Raw genomic sequence first — 23368 nt, 5'->3', positions numbered from 1 at the left:
AGCTAATTAATCACCCACCTCTTACAGAGGCTGTTTCTGCAGAGCTCTATAAGCCTTATGTACCTATAAGCCTTTTTTTTTCTTTTTCCACCAGAGAAATTCCTTAGACGACAGCGCATGGAGACAAAAGTATTTTTAGAAATAGGAAGCACGCTGCTGAACGTCTCCGGCGCACGTTTAATCAGTGCTCAGCCAGCCTGGCTGAACGTGGCTTGCGAGTGTTTGTATCCAAATATGATGGTTTTGTTTGGTTTGGGTTTTTAAACATGCCGTTCTTCTTCTTGTAAGCTGAGGTTGAGCCTGTGACTAGGAACAGAGAAAGAGAGTGCCTTGGCAAAATCCACTGCTGTTTAGAGATAGCTAGATAATTAAGCCATTAATTCAAACATCTGCATTATCGCATAATTGCCTCCAGGCAACACTAAACCTCAGCTTTTTGTGGTTTTCAGAGGCTGGTTAAGGACACTTGTCCCCTTCCAAAGGTTTCTTGCAGCTGCAGTCTCCCGGTTGGTCTCATTTTCCTGATGCAGAGGAAGAAGAAACCAGAACTCAGCCCCTCAACATCTGTGCTACGCACAACACCCAAGGGGCTGCTTAAATAGCAGGAATTGTACGCATTGAAATGTGACGCACACAGGTTTTTCTGGATAATATCCAGGCCCAGCGAGCTTAACCGTGCTGCCTGCTCCTGCTGGCTGGGGTGAGGGTGTCCGCAAGAGCTCATGCAAACAGCCACAGGCTTAGCATCACCTATAGCACGCCTGAGCTGCCTCTGCTAGACGGGGGCTGTCGGTAAGCCAGCAAGATGTTCTCACGTTGTGTGTGGATAAAAGCATCAAGGGCATCTCTTTGAAACACCTTACTTCAGTTAAATTGGAGCAGATAGTCAGCACCACCAAAACAACCCCACACAATGTACAGAAAAAAAAAATACAATATACAATGATCTGCAACATTAAGAATTTACCTAATCCAGGAAGAAAATGAGCTGTTTTTTTTTCAGAGTACGAGCAAGCACAGCTATAAATATTGAATAGGGTCTAAACACTCTCATTCTCCCCCAAGACTCTACAATATGCAAATTATTAAAAATGGAAGATTATTTGGAAGCATTCAGTGCACAAATACTATGCAAGCACCAGAAAGCTTTATTTTCTCTCTAGCGCCTGACAAGCAAAAGGGAGCACAACTCTGCAGGCGTTATTATTTAGTTATTTAGGAGCACACACATAACAGAGGAAGACTTTTTTCCCTCCATACAACACACAGCAGTTAGGTCATCCCCATTACTTATTAAGTCGAACCCATAAGTAATTAAGGATGCTGCTGTAGGGCTCTCATGGCACCTGTAAATCCTCTCCCTTCACCATAAATATCTTACTTAACTGACAAGGTCGCGTTTTTTGCAGTGGATCAACCATGCCTGACCCATTTCTGGCAGGTGGTCGTCTTCATCAACACTCATGGTCTCTTGACTATGCTTCTGCATACTCATCACAACCTTCCCCTCCCAATTAAAACCTCTTCTGCAGGCTGAGGAATGCAAGAGTTGAACTTGAAGGCCAAGCTTTTTGACCTTTCAGAAACCCAGGACAGTTGCTTTTGAAAGCTGAAAGATTTCCAAATGCTCCTGGTTGGACATGGAATTAGAGGATTGTTATTTCTGACACTGTTTCTGACGCCGTCCTCAGCATGGCTGCTGATTAAATGCTTTGCAAAGCAATATGAGACGTTCCACCTCATGAAAAGCATTATGGAAATCCAAGCCACTCACTGCTGTGAGATAATCATCAGAAAACTCCAGCCCCTTTTTATTATATTCATGTAAAATTTTGTTATGCTGCTCCAGATGACTCTAATTGAGCAGACGTTGGAAATTAAAGCGTATCCAATGCTGTCCTAACCTTGGTGACCTCAAAACTTTATGCTTTTTCATGTTTCTAATAAAAAAAAAAATGAATTAGCCTTCAATGTTCTGGGCTTTTGGAGGCAACATCCTTTCTCTACAACCACTGCTAACCCTCTCTGCAAAACAGAAATGCATTAGAAGCCAACAACTAATGCACAGACACTGAGATTTATTTAACTGTTGGAAGGAAGGGGAATTGAAGCAGCACACATTTTCCTAGGGGTCAGAAAAGATAAAACAAGCCAAGTGCAGCGAACTGCAGCATGCAGAGTCTGGTTGGGGAATACTTTTTGACAGGCAAAAAAAAAAAAAAAAAGATAACTAAACGGTTTGTTAAATTCATTTGTCCTTATCTCAACTTGCTGTGAAGTCCGTAACTTCATAAATACTATTAAAAATAGATCTATTTTACTCTCTGATGGACTCTGCAACCTGCGGGTTCCGCATCTGACTGGGATCACTCGGCATGCATAAATATTGCCTCTTTCATTCATGTTCAACAGGATGCTCCAAATTCTGTAGAATTGCAGGTTTTTAACGGGATGTTCCAGAGGTTAATATACTACTGAGATTGTTTCAATTTACCATCGGATAAAATGACTATCTATACAATTAAGTCCATTCTGGTGAATTAATTAACTCAAACTAGAGTAAGCTATTAATAATGAACGGAATTATTCATGCTTCAATTCCTTTGCAATATCTGACCTTCTGCTAATGCATGCACCCTCCCAGGTTTTGGTGGGTGTGCAGGAGAAGCACGTAAATCCCTTGCATACAAAGCCCTCGGAAATGTAATTAAAAAAATTAAAGGGGGGGGGAGAATTCAAAAATCAACCCCATTAATTGTCATATCTAGCTGATGCTTAACAAGTTAAGACCTTCTTTGTGTCCTCACTGACAAAGTGCCTTTGCCAGGCCTGGACCACCATAGACTGGACAAGATTTGCTTTTAAAGTAGTTTAAAGTTTGTTTTAACATAATTTTCTGGATTGAAAAATGTACTAATATCTTCCTGAAAACCTACAGAGCCAAACTAAGCAACGCTGCGAGCATAGAAAACAAATAATAAGATGCAAAATAACAAAATCTAATGACTTGATGGAAAACAAAATAGGTGTAGATGACCTTTGTACAATATCAGTCTGGGGGACTGTATTCATCCCGGCTTTAGTGGCTATTGCCTTTGCTAATTGAAGCACTTAATGTGTTCCAGCTGCTATTCGGGTCAGTGCCCTGTTCTCCAAAAACTGTTTTTTTTTTTTTTTTTTCTTTCTCTAAATGAAGATTGTTTTCTTTCACACAAACTTAATTCTGAACCAGCTATCTCTGGACACCAAAGAGATGGTAGTTTAAGGATAGAAGAGCTGCCTGCTTTTTTTTTTTTTTTTTTCAAGGAGATTTTATTGTTATTTAAATTTGTTTGGATGCCTAAATGCGAGAACGCTGCTCTGAAGCCTTAGAGCTTTAGATAAAATACAAAGAAACAATCTTTAGAAATATGAAAGGGCCCATCTCCTGGTGGAAAAGGGGCAGTTTAAGCTGTTCCACTTTCAAAGTGACCTCCAAGTTGAGCACCAAAGCTGCTTTTTGGAGCCTGGTGCACTTTCTTTAAGGGGTTAGAGGTCCTAGAGGTGACGGATTCTCCTTTTGGATGCAGTGCAGCATTGTGGCCATCCATCCTGCAATTAAGAGGTCCCATTCCCTTTGGGAATTGCACTTTATCAGCAGTGCAAGGGGTGAGGATACTACAGGGGTTGGATCCCAAACAGGGTGGCTCGCTACAGGGGGCAGCCAATTTCTGCACAATTTTTGCCGAGGCACCTCTCGAAACCAGGCAGAATTGCTAAAAGCCAGGTCTTCCTCTGAAACTACAAGGTGCAGAATAAAACAGGCCCAAACATCCACCGCAGAATACAGGACAAGGCACCCCAAGTGCCCAAGGAAATAAAATTAAATATTGATCTACCATGCTCTGCACCCCAGTGCTCATAAACCTGTGCCAAATGCTCGGGTGTTAATAGGTCCCACTCCCATTCGCAGGAATTATATATACCCTGACTGTGCAAAACGCATGAGATTGACTTTATCTCAGATTAAGCTCATTTTCCCCAAGAATGCATCAAATTGAGCATTTGGGAGATGTCAGAGGCTCTCTGGTCAGAGATTCAGCCTCCTGCCAGGTACTCGGCAGAAGCAGTACATTCTGTTCAACAGCAAAACCGGACCCAAATCCCCAAAATCCAGGAGTACTGGCCTAGTTAAAATGCCGTACCAACCCATTACATTAAATTAAACTCCAGGTTTCTGCAAAGGTGGCTGCTCACGAGCAGCTCTGCAGCAGCAGCCAGGCTGGAGATGGGAATTTCCTCATTTCACTGCAATTCCATGTAAATGAACCCATCCCCGCTCCTTCCCAATGGGCTTGGCATGACAAGGCTGAACCTGATGTTGTAAAGCAGCAGATTTGGGGGATTATTCACAGCATGCAGCTGTGTCCTTCCCATTCTCCCAGTTCTTCCTTCCCTCTCCCCCTTGAAGCCATCCAAACACCTACATCTTGCTTTAAAAAAATAACAATAACAATATTTACAGACCCTGCCACCTCATCTTATTTCAAATATAACCGTCAATTCTGTATGCAAAATGAGTGACTTCGTTAGCTTTACGCTGCCAGAGAAATGAAGATTTCTCCAGGGGAATACAGATGTGCCAGCAACATTAAGAAAAACTCCTGCGCTTTGTCATTATGGGGTGGGGGTGGTGGAAATCCTGGGTGCCAATTAAAAGTCTGAACGTTCATTTTGCTCTGTGAGCTTGGTTAGCAAACAATCTAGACCTCCAGAATCTATTAATAAACCAAAAACTGTACAATGAGGTGGTTCAAAAGCAAGAAGTCTCCAAACGTCATCCCAACCCTTCAGGTCTCCAGTATGGGGTTCTGGGGGGTATTTCCATACCCAGTGGCTGCAGCAGTCCTTTCCGTCTTTTTCAGGCCACCAAAACAGTCCTGAGATAAAAAAGAGGAAATTTGCACCTTAAAAAACACCCACAACAGCTTGGCATTGGGGTTTTGTGCCCCTCACCCTATGTTGTGCCATGTCTGAGTTCTGAGTTTTACCAGCAACGTCAGCTTATTGCAAGGTTAATTAGCATCAGGATGCCACTGCTGGGGATGCTTCCCCTGGAGGCATCAAGATTCACATTTTGGAACTTACTTTTGGCCACAGAAACCACATATTGCAGCTCCTCGACGCAGAACGGCTGGCATATATTTTTAGTCGCCGTGTGACTTGAACATTTCACCATTTAGCAGACACGGGAAGGGTTATCGTGAGTCAACAGCTAGATGGCAACATAAACCGCAGGCACAGGGAAGTGAGGAAATGCAGAGAAACTTCAAAAAGCTCTTAAAAAAAAATAATACTGTCAGTCTCAGAACTCCTGACAGATCTGAACAAGGGGAAATTTCAGCTTGAGGCCTTTCTGAAGTCTGATGGACAGCTTAATTGCCTTGCTAAGGACGCCAATTAATTGCAAGAGAGGAACAGTAATCTGGGGACAGCAGAGCAGCAGCAGAATTTAAAGCCCGAGATTTAGCAGCAAAACCAAGAGCAAGACAATAAGGAAGAGGAAGAGAGACCTTTCCCAAAAAAATGAATGAGAAAGGAAAAGTGTGGAGTCTGTGACACCCCGTTTGCTGGTTTGGGGAAGGAATAAGGTAGAAAGTGAAGAATTGGGATGTCCAACTCAGACCAGCTCCTCTACATCTACATGAGCCACCGGGCTGCTGCGGGTTTTGGTGACGATGAGGATGGAGGAGCTGGACCACGACCATGCCATAGCATCTTGATGGCTTGCGGAAAGGCTGAACTTCTGCTTGCTACCAGCAGCTGCTCCAAAATCGTATTTGCTCATCGTTTTCTAACCTACGGAGCTCCTAATAAATCACCTTGGCTTCACAGCTCCAAAGACACAGCTCATTAAGCAGGCAAGAAACATGCAGGGCACAGCACTTCCCAACCTGCTTCTGAACAAGCCAAGCAAACACAAAAACACAAAACACCTTCTGGCAAATGAGTTCATCTCCAAAACCAAGATCCATGGGGAAAGGTCTCTCTAATCCCCCCCCTCAACAGAATAGAGCTTGTTCTGAGGGCTCCCATGACCAAGGGATGAGGTCTGCGTGTTTTTGGGGCTAATCCTCCAGAAATAGGTGTCATTTTGACATCTGCTGCTAATATCTGGTCGATGCCATCCATCTGTTGAGGTGGGATTCACACGATGGGTTATAGATGCTGTCTCAATGCCTCTGTAGACCCAGAAACTCACTCTATCAGGAGGATTAAAAAGCAAGAAAACCGACCCCAAAACAAATCCTTTGACTGACAGCAAGGAAAGTGAAATATTTCGGATGAAGAGGTCATAACAGCTTGAGTGAAATACTCCAGCTTCGAGGCCCGCAGCAGGAAAAGATGATGGAGGAATTAAGTTGCACCAAAGGTGATTTCCTTCCCCTAAGCCATACTCAGATCCAGGAATACTTTGCACTAGTATTTCCTACCTTTGTGATCCCCAGGAAAGATTTAAGAAAGTCAAAGTAAACTGGGATTTTTTCAATCAAAATAAAGATTTGCTTCCCTAGCGCTTCTCTCAGAAAAGCAGCGAGCCAAGCATACAAGGAGAAAACAGAAGTAAGACAGAAAATACGAAATAGGGTTTATGGTCAGTATCTAACAGAGCTTCCCCTCAATACTGGTTATGCTCAATATTTAACGTTCATTTTGTGCATGAGCTCCTTTGTCTGTTGAAGTGAATGTTTCCCAAAGCCAGCTGGTTTCATGTCTGGGGCTGCACAGCACGGGGAAATAGTATCTTCTACTGAAAATATAATTTAATTTCTAAATTACACAAAGATTTCAAAATCTAGCTACTACTTCAGGCTAGGAGAAAATCCTGGTTCTTCTAGATTTTATGATGGCCTCAGATTTGTCCTGGCTGTTTTCAGTGTTATGGGAGTAAAAGAGATGAAAATAATAGATCCTTCACTTTTATTTAGAAAATGCTCCCACACTGGGCTCACTATGCTTTAAGTGACAGAAATATTTTGCACTCCTTATTCTCCTCTGAACTGAAGCAACTCAGGACTTACCCTGATGGCCCACCAGGCATAGACCTGCTGTATCGAGCACAGGGACAACGAGGGCAACTCAAAGATGATTAAAAAAAAAGAAAAAAAAAAAAAAGATCACCACATATCACCATTATGAGCTGCATCATAATTAAATTGGTGAGTTAAAGTTTTTTCTTTTGCCCTGTTATTATTTCCAGGATGAAGACACGAGGATGCTGCAACAGTCCTGCTATTGAGACAAAAGAATTAGCTAATCATCTTGTGAACTGGAGATCACTTTAATTACATCTGGTATATTCTCATTATCCTCCTACTATGCTACAACATTTTTTTGTTCTTATTCTTTTTTATCCTCTCCTATTGTTATACTCTTATTCTCATTATTTTATTATTCTTATCCCCCCCCTCCTCTATTAAGTATGGTGAGAAAATGGTCAATACATTCAGGGCAAAGAAACTGTTTTTTATGGTTCTTAATGAGATTTTGCATAGATATTAACGCCTTTGAGTGGTAAACTGCGGTCTACAGCACATAAAGCGATTTTATTTTTTATTTCTTTTTTATTCTAGACCAACTCAGAGTGCCAGACAAGGAAGGGGGATGTCAGGCATGGTTCCTAATCCTGATTCCTGCTGCAGCCCTAAATCAGCTTGTGGCGTTGATGTTGCTGCAAGAGCTCAGGATCCTCTGCACAGTTTCTGAAATATCACCCGAACTCTTCCTCTACCAACAGACATACAATTTATTACAAAAAAATAATTAAAAAAAATCATGTATTATCACTCAGTTAACAGAGGAGTTTTAAACCAGTCCTGAAGGTGCAAAACCTACATGAGGATTCCCAAAACCCAACAGCAAGACGTTCAGTGAGTTTTGATGGAATAAATCAGTGTTTTCTGATCCCAAAATAAGAAACAACATCTTCTGCCTGCCTGGAATAGCACATCTGCATGCATCACCTAAAATCGCGAAGCCTCTGAAGTGTCGCCCCAGGCTGACACCCTTCAGGACACATTCCCCTGTCTCCAAAAGCTTCTCTGCTAAATCTGAAAGGAATCGGTGAGAATTATGCTCAGAACAATACACGCTTATTAACTCAGTCTTTGCATCTTTCTTCTGTATCTCAGACCTGAAAAAAATCAGGTCCTAATAGCAAACTGCTGGGCATCCAGAAGGTTAAGGACTCAAATCCTCACCAAACCCCTTTTCTCCTCCATTTTAGAGACGCACGCACCCAGGTATACGCCGAAGCCCGTAACAATCCTCGACACACTACAAAACTCCCAGCAAAGCTGGCTTTGCTCTAGTCAGGCTGATTTCTAGAGCAATACATAAAGGAATGAGCCGAGGCATGTCACGTCTCGGGGGTTTTTCTTTCAGGGCTCAACCTCCTTCCCACCTACGCTACAGCTTGCGCATAATTTATATGAAAAATGCAGTGCTGTCTTTAAGTGACAAAAAAATCTATACTATCCAAGCTTGGTTTCCTGCTGCCTAATGGCAGCAAGAAATGGCAATTATCCCCTAAAGGTGTAATAAATGGAAAAGAGAAGAGGAGAATAATTGGTAGAGAACCAGAAAAAAAAAGAAACAACACGCTAAAAAATTCAGCTATATGGACCCAGAATGTGCAAATACTTTCCTGATGTTGTGCACCTGCCCTCAATAGCACTGGCTTTGCTTCAAAGTTTTCCCAGCACATGCCTGTGACTTTACAGCAGGCGATGCAAGTGATCTGTATGATGCTACCTATTGGCAAACTCGGTTAAAATTCTGCTGAAAGTCCCTGGCTGTGAAAAAATCAGAGGTAGAGTCATCGTTTAAATGCTTTTTCTTTTTTTTTTTTTTTCCCTGTGTTTACCTTGTCATTGTGCAAACAAACAAAAAACCCCCACGTATAACATAATCCAACACTAACATGAGACAAGGACCTAAAGCCAGGTTGGATTGCATGATATTTAAGATGTCTTGGTTGGAATTCAACCTCAAGAAGCTGGTTTTAAAGCATTATTTATAGAAAAATACAGCCCCTTGGCTCAAAGCAGGGTCACCAACAGCAGGGACCGCATCCAATGGACTTGGATTAGCTCCACAACCTGTTCCAATCACCCTTACAATTAAAATTAAAAAAAAGGGGGGGAGGTCCTTATGTTTAAAGAATTTCATGTATTTCATTCTGCACACAACACCTCTTTTCCTGTCACCAGATAGCACCAGGAAGATCTTGATGGTGATAACTAATTAATTTTGTTTTGTTAACTTCATTTTGCGTGAAAAGACGCAAAATACCTACTCCGAGGCAAGGATGACCCAGGCCTTGAGGGTATCCAAAGGATGATTAACTAGGAAACTATTTAATCAAGAAAACCATTTTGTAAGGAAGAATCTGACACACATGCCCTTGAGTTTGTTACTAATCAACCTGTTGGAAACAATTGGCTGAAAAACACAGACAGGAGTGTTGTGATGTGAACCATTGGTGAACTCTGCTCATGATAATCCTAAAAATCACGGCCTTAGGCTGGGAGACCCCAGCCCAACAAGGGACCCTTCCCCTCTGCGGAGAATGATTGCGTCATGTCAGCGTTATGCTAATTATGGAGCTAATTAGAAGGGAGAGGAGTGCACCGAAACCAAATATTTTCTTGGACAACAATCCGTCTGCCTTTGCATCCTCTCGCCCGTTGGTTATTTCCCACCAGAGCCTTCTTTCCTCCAGGCTGAGCAGTCCCAGAGATGCTCCAGGCTCATTGTCATCTTGGTGGCCTTTCAGGAGACTCTCCCCAGTCCCTCCCATACTGGGGAGCACTGGGATTCCGCTGAAGTTCCCATTCCCAGCCCCGAAATGCTGCGTCCTTCCCTTCCACCACTTGCTGAGCTGCTCCAAAGACCACATGAATTATTTCCGAACAACTCGCTCAGAAAAACACTCTCAAAAAAATTGCACAATAACTTTCTGGGTCGTACAGAATAAAATCGGCCAGCATACATCGGGGGTCCGCGGAGACCATAAGAAAAAATCAGCAGCCTAATTATTCATCCGCGTTGGCACCAGCAGATAGAAGCGATGCATTCATCCTTTTCCTTCAAGACAACCCCAAGTGACGGCTGAATCCATCTGAAAGAGCACTCCCCTCCCAGGAAGGGGGCTGCACGTGGTGCCAGCGTTTATTTATTCCACTTTCTTGCTGCTCAGATGGAAAAATGCCCAGGTCAGTCTGCTGCGCTGCAATAACCTTGTTTTATCTTCGACGCCTGTCTCTTCTGTGGCTTTTGTGCATACGCAAGCAGCTCCTCGCGGCGCTATCAAAATAAGTAATAATGGTGTAGCTTGTTTGGGGAGCAAGCTGTACTAAATTATTCCGAAGGCTGATGTCTCAATGAGGAAAAATAAAGTAGCTGCGATTTTGAGATCAAGCAAGTTCAGACCTTTTCATCACGTCTTTAGACTCGCAAATTTGGCTCTCGGAAAACCAGGGGCTATTTCACCAAGTTCTCCTTCTTCAGGGAAAAACCTTTGTTTGAAGCCTGCACGGATGGAGCTGTTTATCTCCCGAATTGTTTCTGGCAGAGAAGCCATTTCTGGTATTACGCGGACTTAAAAACAGTCCAATAGGCAAACACAATCCCGACGGGAATTTAAGGACCTGCACACTTACACTTAATAAGTGGCAGCACTGCTCCAGTAAATCTAGGTTATTGCTGCAGCTCTAATTGCACTGGATCTCTCCTAGACATCATTTCTCTTCCAGCAGTACCCTGCAGAAAACAACACACACGGCGCAGCAACGGTATCTCTGGGATGGGAATCGGAGGAGACGACAGCCCAGGTCTAACAAACCGAGCTCGATCCTGCAAGCTGCAGATGTCTGAGATGCCCAGAGAGGAGCATTCATCTGAAGCACCAAAGCCACTGCAAATATTGCGTGGTTACAGGTTTGGCAGGAGCAAGACGAGATGCCAGGGGCGCTCCAGCTGTGCGGTGGGCTTCAGTTTAAGGTCAAACTGGCTAAAAACTCCAATGCAAAGCCATCAAGCTTACAAGATTCCTCCCCAGTGCAGACCACCCTGACTCCGTACACCTTCCTCGGAAGCAGAAAGCTCCCCATGCTACACGAATTGCTATTAAACCTCCAAAATGCCAAGCCCCACATTGTCTGGGAAGGAGCCAGCAGCCCCGTTGCTGGATCTCCAAGCACTGCCATGCAAACCACGTTTTATTTGCACCAACAAAAATTTTTTTGCCGGGCGATTCCCTCTGCTGGACAATGCTCATGTGTCCTCGGTGCCAAGGGAGTCATATATTAAATATCGGGCTGCGGAGGGCAGGCTGAGGTCTCTAAATGGCGTAATGGAGTAATGATCCTGGAGGCAGAGGCCAAAAGCTGGACGGATAGACACCCTCTCATCATTCCAACTTACATCCTCAAGCAAAGCGAGGCAAACGCATTCGGAGCAGCGAGGTCACAATTTGCAATTCGTGACCCGTAATTACTGCTGCTGAAAACAAGGGCAAGGAAAACGAGATGGCAAAGCAGCAGTCCTCGCGTGCATGGAGGCTGCTGGTGAAGCAGGAGAAGGGCAAACCCATGGCACACAACCCATGGCGAGGGGGCTGCTCGGATGGTTTTGGGTAGAGCAAAGCGACCCTCAGCTCACAGCCAGCTAATTTGGGGTCGTGAGTGCTGCTGTAAGATGTAAAAGCAGCATCTAGACGACCTTAGTCTTATGGGAGGATGGAGTAGAGCCATTGAGAGCCTCATAGTGAGTGCCCCTGGTCTCACCTCAATGATCACCTGGAGGAGTGTGAAAAGCTTGTAGTGAAATTCTCCTGTCCTCCCAGACAGAAGAAATAGTGCATCGCCACCAGATGTGGCTAAACTATAATTTAAGGAGGTGCCAATTTACCCCAAAACCACCAACAGTGATGAGTGGGAGCCATCTGAGGTCTTGGCCATCACCCTCTCCCCCTTGGGATGCCTGCAATGGGGCAAGGTAGGACCAAGCTTTCTCCCAAGACCCCGTTTGGACTCTGCATGTGTCAGCATCAGCAACCACAACATCCTTCAATGTGAATAATAATACAATTCCTAACACAAAACTTTTCTTTCTTTTTTCACCTAGGCTACATTTGAGATTATCTAAAGTATTAAATATTTTCTTGATGAATTTCAGATTTTTACAATGCGGGGAAACGTGGAATGGGCATTAAACCTGTGTCGTAAGGTGCCTAATTCAACAGAGACTGGCTTTACACGATGCAAATGGTTTAATCTGAATTACATTCCCAGTAGATTACTTGAACTGCACTTAATCCTTGTGTGACCACTTTTGATCATAATTTAAAGGGCTGCAAATCAGGATTAGCCGACTTCGCTCATCGACAGTGGCTGCTCACATCTGAATTCCAAACAAAATAAATCATCCACTTAGGGATTTATATTGCTCTAACTCCCTCTAAGCTAATGCCAATTTGCTAAAGTCATAAAGCTGTTGGTTTAAGAAGAAAAAAAATAAAATAAAAAAAGAAAAAGAGATGACCATGGCAAACAGCTGTGGAAACCAGACAGGAAAGCAACGATCCTCCAGCACCTGTCGATGTGACAACCAGGACCACGGGTCCCCTCCCAGCTTTGGGACAGCCCCAAAATTCATGACAGTCCCAATGCGTCCTTTATTTTTATTTCTAAGCAAGGTTCTGCAGCGTGGGGATGCAAACCGGCCTCCAAGCCACCTCTCATCCAGCAACAGCCTCTTTGGCCCCTTCTTTCACAACAGCCAGCTGGGCAAGCTGACCATAAATACAGAAATAAACTACTTCAACTATTCCTTTTTGCATTTCCAGGGAGTCTAAGGCATGTTTGTACTCTGCAATTAGTAGGAATATCTGAAACACTTCCCTATGCTGCTGAAAGACATCGCATTTTGTCCTCTCCTCTACAAGAGGAATGAAGTGTGCTCGCAAGCAAAGCCTAGCTTCTGCCAAGTTTTTGCAACTAAAGATAAGTCTCTTCAGGTCCCAGCTAATGATTCTTTTTTATTCTTTTCCCTTACTTTACAATTCATCCTGTTCCAAGTGTTTAAACAAAGTCCTTGACACAGGAATCCTAATGCTGCATTTTTGGTCAGCAGCCATAACCACACAGGTGTCATTACAAAACAGATTGGAAAGGTGGAAAAAGGAAAAAAAATGGGGAAAAATAAGAAAAAATATTATCCCTCAAAAAAAAGGGAATAAAATAGGAAAAAAAAATCCCTCAAATTCCCTAAGACATTTTACTGAGGGATGCAGATGCAAAGTAGAATCATCCCCTATAAACATATATTCTGCCAGCCTTTAATAATAATACAATAAAGATGTAAAAAAAAGAAACAACTTGCTTTGACAGTCCCCTTTTCAGGAGGATTTGATAAATTGGTGTTTTATAGGCACAATTTTAAAGCTTCATTTTAACACCATCTAAAAGGCAGCAACGATTGTATTACATAGCAGTCACAGGTGAATCAGGTTTCGTAAAAACCTTTGCAAACAGCTGAAAAGAAAGAAAATGAGGTAGAGAAATAATGACTATTATATGCAAGAAAGCAACTTTAAAGGATGCAGCATACATCAGGAAAGGCATTACCGTCCTCTTGTTAAATTCAAATACGCTTTGAGATGCAGAAAAGTTCTTTTTTTTTCCCCCGAAAGCACCCAGACAAAGGCAAATAGCTCCTGATGGAGCGTATGCCATGGAGAAAATGTAAATGTAAGAGCAGACAGAGTTCATCATCGCAGCCTTTTTGGGGAGGATTATGTTCTAGTGAGTAAAGAGTAATGAAAACCGTGACACTGAGATTTACCATACGAAGCCTTTTGGATACTCCAGGGTTGTGTTCCAGCATCCCCTCCTCAAAGCTGGGATCTTCCAAGCTCAGGCTGGTGAGCCAAAACCACGACAGCAAAAGCATGCCACCCTCTTGGGAGTGAAGACTTTGGAGCATAAAAACGTGTTTTTTGGGGGGCAGAAAACATGTTTCTCCCACAACGTGTGTCCCCATCACATTTCCTTTAGCCCTTGCTGATTTCCATTCACTCCTCATTTAATTGCTAATCCCAATGCCCCACCGAGCGTCCTGCCTGGATCCCAGCACCCTCCATGCCTGAGGAAATGCTTCCAGGACATCTTGTTAGCAGAAAAAATCCAAAGGAGATCCCCCTGGATCTTCCCAAGCCTCAAACCCACCAGGACAGAAGAGGAGCGACCTCCACACCTCCACCGCTGCAACCTCGGCGAGACCCCAAAGAGCAAACCTGATTTCCTTCAAATTAATAGGCTGTAGTCCATCACTTACAGCACCTTAAAATTCTGTAGACTTGTGAGTACCTCTCCAGTGCGAGAGGCTGGAGGCTGAAAGCATTTTTAAGTGCCTTTTGATGAACACACTGACTTCTTGCTGGTGCCTCCGGGCTTAATAATGTTATCACCTTTATAGCATTTGGGATTATTTCCCACCAGACGGGGGAGAAAGGTGCCTGAGCAGCTCACAACCTGCCAGTAAACCTCTCCTGGTCCTGCTCCATGCCTCCACTACCAAGCACGGATGGGATTTTTTCCACATTCCCATGGAGCGGTGAGGAGTCCTGTTAGCCTCGGGCTGCAGGATGCTTTCTGATGGAGGGAATATTCCTAGCAGATTATTCTCCTGTGCTGGCACATGCATTCCTGATGGAGATGCCCTCACAGGCTCTAGGGATAGAGGAAACTTGGTCTCCAAGCCTCCACATCCTGGTGTACAACACCAGACCCACACAACCCCACCACAGAGCAACGCTAGAGACACTGCACGAAAAATATTAGCAGGTTTCACCCCCAAATGCAAAATATTTCTCTGGAAGCTGACCACGTCTGCTGAAACCTGTTATTTTCTCTCGTGGCGTGCTGTCAGGCCATACAATCTGTTAGCTGTATGTTGAATTGCATCCCTGGCTGCACGGTCCAGGTGCTGCCTAACTTCACCCCCTGTGCCACGGGGCAATTTGGAGTCTGCACTGCAACCATACCAGTTGCAAGCACTGTGGGAACTATGAAAGCCAATCTGGGCCCATTTCTCCTCAAAAGAAAGCATACGTGCCCAGCTATATGCAGCTTCCAGGCCTCTCTGGGAGCTCATGTAATACAACTGCAAATACAGCTTAAAAAAAAAAAAAAAAGAAAAGAAAAGAAAAGAAAAGAAAAAAGCAACAAGAAATAATAAAAAAATCAATAATGATAATGATGATGATAACGATACTACTAATAAGACAAGGGAAAGAAATATACTACTACTAATAATACAAGGGAAAAACAACAACAACAACAAAAAAAAGCACAAAGCAGAGAAATTACAAGAATTTTCATTTTCGCTCTTCACTGACAGCAAAGGGAAGGCTCCCAGCAGAAGAACCGAGGGCATCTACATTTTAAAGAGAAAACTTCAAACGGATCAAACCAGCCATTCTTCCAGCAGGCTCTTCTCTGAACCCAGCTCCCACCGTTCCCATCCTCGTCTCCATAAGACACGGCTTCTTAGTACTTTTCTCCAACCTGGAGGCCACTCCTGGTCATCTCCTGCTCATTTATAGCAATTTTTTTTTATTGTGCTGCAAAAATCAGAACCAAGCTGGCTTTCTAAGTCATATGGAACACCATGAGTGATATCATTTCTTCTGCCTGGGTAATATTTGTCAGGGAATGCCACTTTTTTTACTGATAGAACGCAGTTTGCAATTCAGATCTTAGTTATAGGGACCCAAGGAAGGACATTTTTCTTGATAAAAAGCAGAGAAAAAGAAGGAAATTCATGGCTTCAGAATGAGGATGGATTAACCTGCTATGGGGTGCGGGCTGAGCTTTGGGTACCTTCAGATAAGAGCAGCGTCACGAAGAACCAAAGCTTTGTCAAGCCTCCTGCCCACTTTTTCCCTGATTTTGGCTTAAACAAAGAACTTTTGGAGCAATCCAGAAGCAACCCTCTGACCTGGACAGAGGTCCAGAACAAATCGCGTGCTGCTGACTCATCCTAAAAGAAAACCAAAAAAAAAGAAAAGCATTTCAGGGGTAAAACTTGACCTAAAGACAAATATTCAGCCCCGTGCTGTGGCAACCTGATGCAGCAGGCTGTGCTTGATGAAGCATTAAGACAAAAACAGGCATCTTGGAAGGGCTCTCAGCATTTTGGCACAGGACTCCCTACACAAAATGCTGTGCTGTCACTCATTCTCATGCAAATATCCCTTAGGATGAGAAAAAAAAAACAAAAAAAAAACACACAAGGGGAACTGGCTGTGCGCATCCAGCCCTGGGGCATCCTGCTATTGAAAGGAATTCAAAGGATTAAGCAGTTTTAGAGGGCAGCACCAGCCCTAAAACAAATCTTACAATTTGAGTCGCTTGTCAGGAGTTCAGCCTTACAGAAAAACAGCCACAAATTGTATTTTATTATATTCAAACTTCATACCCGTCCACCTGGAATACGAGACCAACTGCAGAGGTCAGGCTAACTTAGCCACCCTTAGCCTCACCTTTGATGCAAAATATATATATATCTATTTAAATATTAAATTAAGAACGCACGTTTTGGTGTTAATAAAATACAGAAAGCCAGCACCAAGCAGGCACATGGACATCTCCAAGCTCCTGACCTGGTTTAGGTGCTTTGCATTTCCCCACCAATAAAAAATGGAGGGAAAATGTGCAATCACAGCAAAATCCTGGGTTCTGCAACAGCCCGAGCGCCACACAGCAGCCCCCTGCTAGGGTTTCTCTGGGTTGCTGATGGCATTGAGTGATGCTGGGGTGTTCAGAGAAAGGGATCTACTCGCAGGTGGATTTAAGAGTCTGTAATTTCAGACAGAAATGGCTTCTAATTACAGTGGGAGAAGGAAGACCTGTGAAAACAGATACTGCTATATTATCTGGCTTCATTTTTCAATGAAGAGAGGCTCAATTAGCATCCAAATTGCCAATGTGGCCACATTCCCCTGGTCTGTCTAGGAGGACAGACCCAACCACTTGTCCTCCGTATGTTTAAAAACCATTTCATGGGCACTTCACATCCAGTGAAGAACCCCAAATCTCAGCGGTTTGCACTGATATCAGCACTCAATCTCCTACCAGCAGCCTAGAAATTCGATAAAAAGCCAAGTTCCTCCTAAATTGCAGGTCTGGTTTGGTGAATATTTGGGATCGATGAGAGGAGTCGAGGTCTGGAAGAAGGCAGCACCACCCTTGTGCATTTGATGGGAGCTCTACCAAAGTCCATCCTACCAGCTTAATTTTTTCATTTAAAAGAAGGAAAAAAAAAAAGAAATAACAATGCTCTGAGAACTCTCATTTAATAAAAAAAAATAACATCAGGGAAAGAAGCAGCACTCGAAGCACTCTTGCTGATTCAAGTGCATTGGGCATGGCGGGAACCCAAGCTCTTTTTGCCCTGAAAAGTTTTTTTTTTTTTTTTGTGAAATGTTTTAGCCTCAGAGCAGCTGAGCCGGACAGACGGCAGCTCGGAGCAAGGCTATTTCGGAATTCACGAGGACGTCACCCGGGGGACCCGTGCCAGGAGCCGTGCTTTGTTCCAGCTGGAAAGGAGGAGCCGCTCCGCACCTCCAGCCTCTCGTGGAGGCCAAGCGGAGGCAGCAGGAAGGGAGAGGCTTAATTCAACCAGCCTAAATAGATCAGTGTTTTAAAAGCCCAAAAAATTAAAAAGGGGGTGGAATAAGGGCTCCCTCTCCTCATGTTACCCAAGCAAAGGGCACGAAGCAGCTCCCCAGGAGGAGCCACCAGCTGCGGCTGGAGCAGTCGCAGCCCCAGCCGGTGTCACAGCGGCCGTGTAGTGACATGACCTCCTTGGTCCAGGCTTGGCTCAAATTCAGCCCAGACAAGCAAACAGACTGCAAAACATGTCACTGCCACCCATCGCTCATTATTACGCAGAAATACTAAAGCCTAGCGCAGAGCACACCAAAAAAAAACCCACAACAAACCAATGCCATTTGGCAGCTGTTATATACCATGAATCTGCAGAATAATTTTGGGCGGAACGGGACCTGCAAAGGGCATCTGGTCCAGCCCTAATCCATCCTTCTCTACGGCTTCCATCGGAGCTGAAGCAAAAGGTGAAGCCTGAACCATTTTCCCAGGCAGAAAAATGAGAAAGAAGGCTTTTCTGAACATAAAGGTCAGCTGGCAAAATAATCCAAGGAGGCCAGCAATGGGAAAAGAAAGACTTCTAATTCATCACAGCCACAAAAGGTCCTCTGCCAACGCGAAAACCAGCACGATCCAGCTCCATCCTGCACATATATATATAGCAATTTATAGGCACGGCAGAAGTCCCATCACCAGTTTGCTGGGATATTTCCCAAAACACGGATTCCTGCAGGAATAATCCTGTTTGGTTCATTCCAAGAGGTGCACCCCTGCATTTCATTTACTGCTCCTCCACCATGCCTGTGCTTGGAATCAAGATGCTGGCTTTGCAAAACCAGCCTCCAGAAGACGTTTTCCAATCAATACGCATTATTTCCATCACAGCCAGGGCTCCCAGCACTCGTCCCAGAAAGCAGACAGGCAAATACAGCTCCGAAATGCAAAGCATATCCAGCTCGGAGCTGATTCTGCCTCATGTTAGACATGCACGAAGGAAAAAAAAAAAAAAAACCCACACCACTAGCAACGTGGGCATGAGCTATTAACTCTTTTAGTAGAGCAATTTGGAAGCTTTTTTTACACGCTGCTTGTCTGCCTCCCTCCCACCTCCCATCACTTCCACTCCTCCCCGCAGCCCCAGCGCTTCCCAGCTCCCGGGGTTCAAAGGCAAGTGGAGGTCAGCGTGATCTGCAGCCTCCCGGGAGCAGCACAGCAGCAGGCACCCAGCGTGGGATGCACGTGAGCACCACCACTTGCTCCAACACCGCTGAGATCCCAGCGCTGAGGAGAGCCACTATGGCTCCGACAACAGGAATCGTACAGAAAGGTACCGTAAAATAGTTATTTTAGGGTAGAGGGGGACCAAAATCACGAGGGCACTGATGCTGTCATCTAAATTGCATTTCCTCACCTCGCCCTGAATTTAAGGGAGGGAAGAATTAAACAAGAAGACCCAATCCTGAATTTCTCGTTGCCAAAGTGCTGCCCAGTTCCAGCCCAGTGCCCCCAAGTCCTTATTTCTGTGGGCATCCATCTATAAGCCGGTCACCACCAGACATCCCAGAGGGGATGGAAGCATCCCAGGGGATGTAGAATAACCTTCAGAGCCATGCCAGAACACGGAAAGGAGCCTAAATTTCATCCAAGACTGCACAAACCTCGGTAAAATATCATCCGTTTAAAGCTCCCTGCTCACCTGGCCCAGTGCTTGCTTGCCAAAAAAAGGACAATGGGGAAAACACAAGGGAATGACTAAAAAGCTATTTTGGATATATTTGTTCTCCAAAAAAGTGCATGCTTGCAAGCACCTAGAAAACAAGCAGCTGCTAAAATTGGCGGAGGGGAAAATTTAACAAAAACTTCACACTTTTATATTATAAAGCCTCGTCTGAAGCTGGTTGGGTGCCACAGAAAATCCACGGGAAGATTAATAATTCAGCTCTGAACGAGAAAAGTCAATGCACACGGAGCAGTGATAGAAGAAGTTATTTGGTCTTGGCGCTGAGTGCCTACGACAGGGCTCAGCGGAGGCTCAGTGATCCTCGAAATTTGTCTGGAAGTGTGATTGTTACCGACCAGAAAAGAATATGCACATATTTCACAGGCACTCTGCTTGACGGTGAGCTCCTGCCACTCTGGGGCTAAGTGTTGGATCAGAGAAGCGGGGATAACAAAATAAAGCAGCCAGTCTCTTCTGGGTTTACAGAGGATCCAGGATTTCCCACCACAACAAAACTCCCTTTACTCAATCCACATTAGTGAAAAAAATCCTTCATGCAGATGATAACGGTATTTTTTTCCCATTTTTCAAAATGAATTCAATGCTAGATGTCACGTTGTCTGCCCTAGGCACCCAACACTTAGAAAAATCCCAATTTGGGATGAGTGAGTGCCCGTCTCACCCAGGGAGAGGGGTTTGTCTTGCAAGCATCTGCTAGAAGCAGATTTTTGGGTTTTGTTCTTTCTATGGGACAACATGTGAAGGAAGGGAAGAGGGAAACTGAGCAGCAGGAGCACCAGGGGGGAATCCAGCTAAAACCAAGTAGGGCTCAAGCAGTGAAAAATAAAAGACCTCTTGGTCCATGCCATGAAGTTCCCCTTAATATCAACCACAACCATCATTATTTAAAAGCCTTGGGGACGAGCTGAGGCCAGCACACACTTCTCTCGTACCTGCAGATGCAATAGGAAGCATTTAGCTTTTGTCCATCCATCTCCTACATCATGCAAAGACCTGGAGCAGACAGGGAGCCCGTCCAGAGCGCCGCCCGCATCGTCCTTGTCTGAGCATCCAGCGTCCCCTCTCCGTGGCCCGACCTGGGGTGCACAGAAAGGATTGACAGACTAAGTAAATCTCTATCCAGCCACTTCCTGCCAAAAAATTTCAAGAAAATTAGGAGCTGCAGACGTCCTTCCGGCTTTTGGACATCCGAAAAGCACATATTATGGAGAGAAACCAAATTATTTCAAGCAAATTAGGAGCTACAGAGGTCCTCCTGGGTTTTGGACACCCAAAAAGCACGTGTTGTGGAGAGAAACCAAAACCATCATGAAGACAGGGGCTGTGAGATGTCAAACAACACATTTTTTTGGTTTATGCTCATTTAGGAGCACATTTCTCAGGAGCATCCCGCCCCATTCATGTCACTACCAGAAATGATGGGAGCTGCTTTAACCGAGCAGAAAGTTTCACTGACGATGCCAACAGCAGCTGAATACGCTGCTCCCACCAGAAGCCAACACCACGGACCATAAACGTGTTCATTTAGCCTTCGAGCAAGCTGCCATGCAAAATTTCCAGCACCCAAAGGGCAGCACCCAACGTCTCGCAGCCATCCAGGCCCTTTGCTGGGATTTGGGAGCATCAGGCATCAAAGCACACAGCGCAAATCCCACGGATCAGGATCACGGACCACTTAACAACAGCTCTTTTCCTGATCTAATAAAATCCCCATGCTGAAACCACATTAAATATTCAGAGTGAGAATAAAACCCGTGTGCTAAGTGGCAACACCAACTCTAACAGCATGGGGCTTTTTCCCATTGCTCCTCGCTCCACTAGCAGCACTCTCCCATAACACCACCACTAAAAACACCCCAGCAGCTCGGAAAAAAATAGCATGGATCCGCCAGCCCTGGGAGCACTGGTGCAAATCCCAGGTGGGGATGAGATTTCCCCACGTGCACATCGCCAGAAGCACGCGGGCACGGGCCCTCTCGCGGCGAGCGAGGCAGAGGAAAATCCCCCAGCCTCAGCATCGAGAGAGAAAATGCTGCAACTGCCTGCAGCAACGCCGGCGATCGGCGAGTCTCCCGGGTTACCAACTTGGAAAAATCACACGGGAGGTTAAGAACATGTAATTTCCCCCGAAATTATGAGAAGGTGGGGGAAAAAAAAATAATAACAGTCGGTTGCTTGTGAATTATGGTCATCCAGGCACATTAAAAAATTGAGCATTAAGTACAACCAATCCTTGCTGCTGATTTTTTTTTTTTCTTTAATAGGCTGTAAAAGGTATTTTTTAGGTTTATAAATAGATTAAGCGCCCTGCATGCTTCACAGGAAGAGTTTGCACTGACACACATCCAGCTGCAAAATGCAGACGGCAGGCAAGGACTGCAGGTGGTTTGGGGGCTCCTTCATAGCCAGCCTTCCTCTGCTAGACCACAACCCTGCTTCCACCCTGATTTTCTGGGTAACGTGGCCCAGCACCTCCCAGCTCCTGCCCTGCTCTGCTCGCCAGGTGGGTGAGGATGAAAAAACTCAGGCCAGCTCCACAATCAATGCAGTCATTTTTTTTTTTTCCTCTATTTTCTGCAGAGAATCACCTTATGGGGCTCAATGACAGCACAACCACCCCCTACAAAAATGCTCCGGTACCCAGAGCATCCTTTGGTACCCAGAGCATCCTTTGGTACCCAGAGCATCCTTTGCCCCTTTTTGGAGAGAGAACAAGCCTGGAAGGTCGTGCCCCTTGGATGTGACCTCGAGCTGGCAGGGGCCTCTCTCACACCCCTCTGCACCGCCCCGTCCCCTGGCTGCACAGCCGAATATTGCTTGCAGAAAGGGCACGCAGCACTCAAGATCCTAAAAAAAAAAAAAAAGGACTGCAAACCAAGCAGGTGTGCAATGCCACCCAGGAGTGATGAAAGGGAAAAAAATCCCCAAAAAAAGCACTGGAAAGGCTCAGTAGCCATCATCCTCACGACTCCAAGCCAGACATATTTTTTTTTCTCTCTCTCTTTTTTTTTTTCCCCTCCTCTCTGCAAAAAGCTGCATCGCGGGGCTCGGCGTGCGCCTGCAATGGGCAGGGTGGATCCCACCTCCCTTGGCGGAGACAGGGCAGGCACAGCCGACAATGACACTGCAATTTATCAACAACTAGTGGGGCGAAAAAGGAAAAAAAAAAAAAAAAAGAAAGAAAGGAAAAAATAATAATAATAAAAAAAAATTAAAAAACCTCCGAGCCCCCTCCACCTCCATCACCATCCTGATTTTCCGCGGTGCTGAGCGCTCCAAAGCGGGAGGACAAAGGCGGCGGCATCGCTGCCAAACCGGAGCATCCCCCCGGTAGCGACCCCCCCCCGGACCCCCTCTTCTTCTCCTCCTCCTCCTCAGCTTCATCCCCGCTCACCTCTCCCCGGGGCCGAGCCTAGCGCGGGGGCGCGCCCCGCGCCGCGCCCGCCGCTCCCCCGCCGCCCATGGCCGCGGCTCCGCTCCCCGCGGAGGCTCCCGCACCGGCGGAGGCTCCCGCACCGGCGGAGCCGGCCCCCGCCGCTGCCGCAGGGGCCGCGCCCGCTCCGCTCCGCCCCGGCTCCGGTTCCGCTCCGCCCCGGCTCCGGCTCCGCTCCGGCTCCGCGCAGCGGCGGCACCGGGGGGGCGGCACCGGGAGGCGGGGACGCGGCGCGGCGCGACCCCGGGATCCGAATTCTGGCTGAAATGCCCCAAAAGTGCAAGTTTTTTTTCCTTTTTCATTTCTTTTTTTACTTTTTTTTTTTTTTTTTTTTTTTTTTTTCCGGGAACGGGATTGCCCCTTAATTGTAAGGGGGTTTTATTTTATTTTATTTTATTTTATTTTATTTTATTTTATTCTATTCTATTCTATTCTATTCTATTCTATTCTATTCTATTCTATTCTATTCTATTCTATTCT

At 45.2% G+C, this 23368-nt stretch overlaps 1 protein-coding gene across 1 annotated transcript in view; it reads right to left on the bottom strand.

The window, feature by feature from the left end:
* Positions 1-22993, bottom strand: part of LOC311425899 (leucine-rich repeat and fibronectin type III domain-containing protein 1-like protein) — a 43462-nt gene extending 20469 nt beyond the window's left edge. Inside the window, exons 1-2 of the mRNA XM_084501952.1 lie at positions 22850-22993; positions 20388-20531 (exon numbers count right to left, since the gene is read on the bottom strand). Of these exons, the coding sequence (XP_084358078.1) occupies positions 20388-20428 (41 nt within the window). The 5' untranslated portion in view covers positions 20429-20531; positions 22850-22993. The remainder of the gene's footprint in view (positions 1-20387; positions 20532-22849) is intronic.
* Positions 22994-23368: the final 375 nt, after the last annotated feature.

Source organism: Aythya ferina, assembly GCF_964211825.1.
Source record: "Aythya ferina genome assembly, chromosome: 35".
In the NCBI taxonomy this organism is placed as follows: Eukaryota; Metazoa; Chordata; class Aves; order Anseriformes; family Anatidae; genus Aythya; species Aythya ferina.
This window is presented reverse-complemented; position numbering and strand designations above follow the sequence as displayed.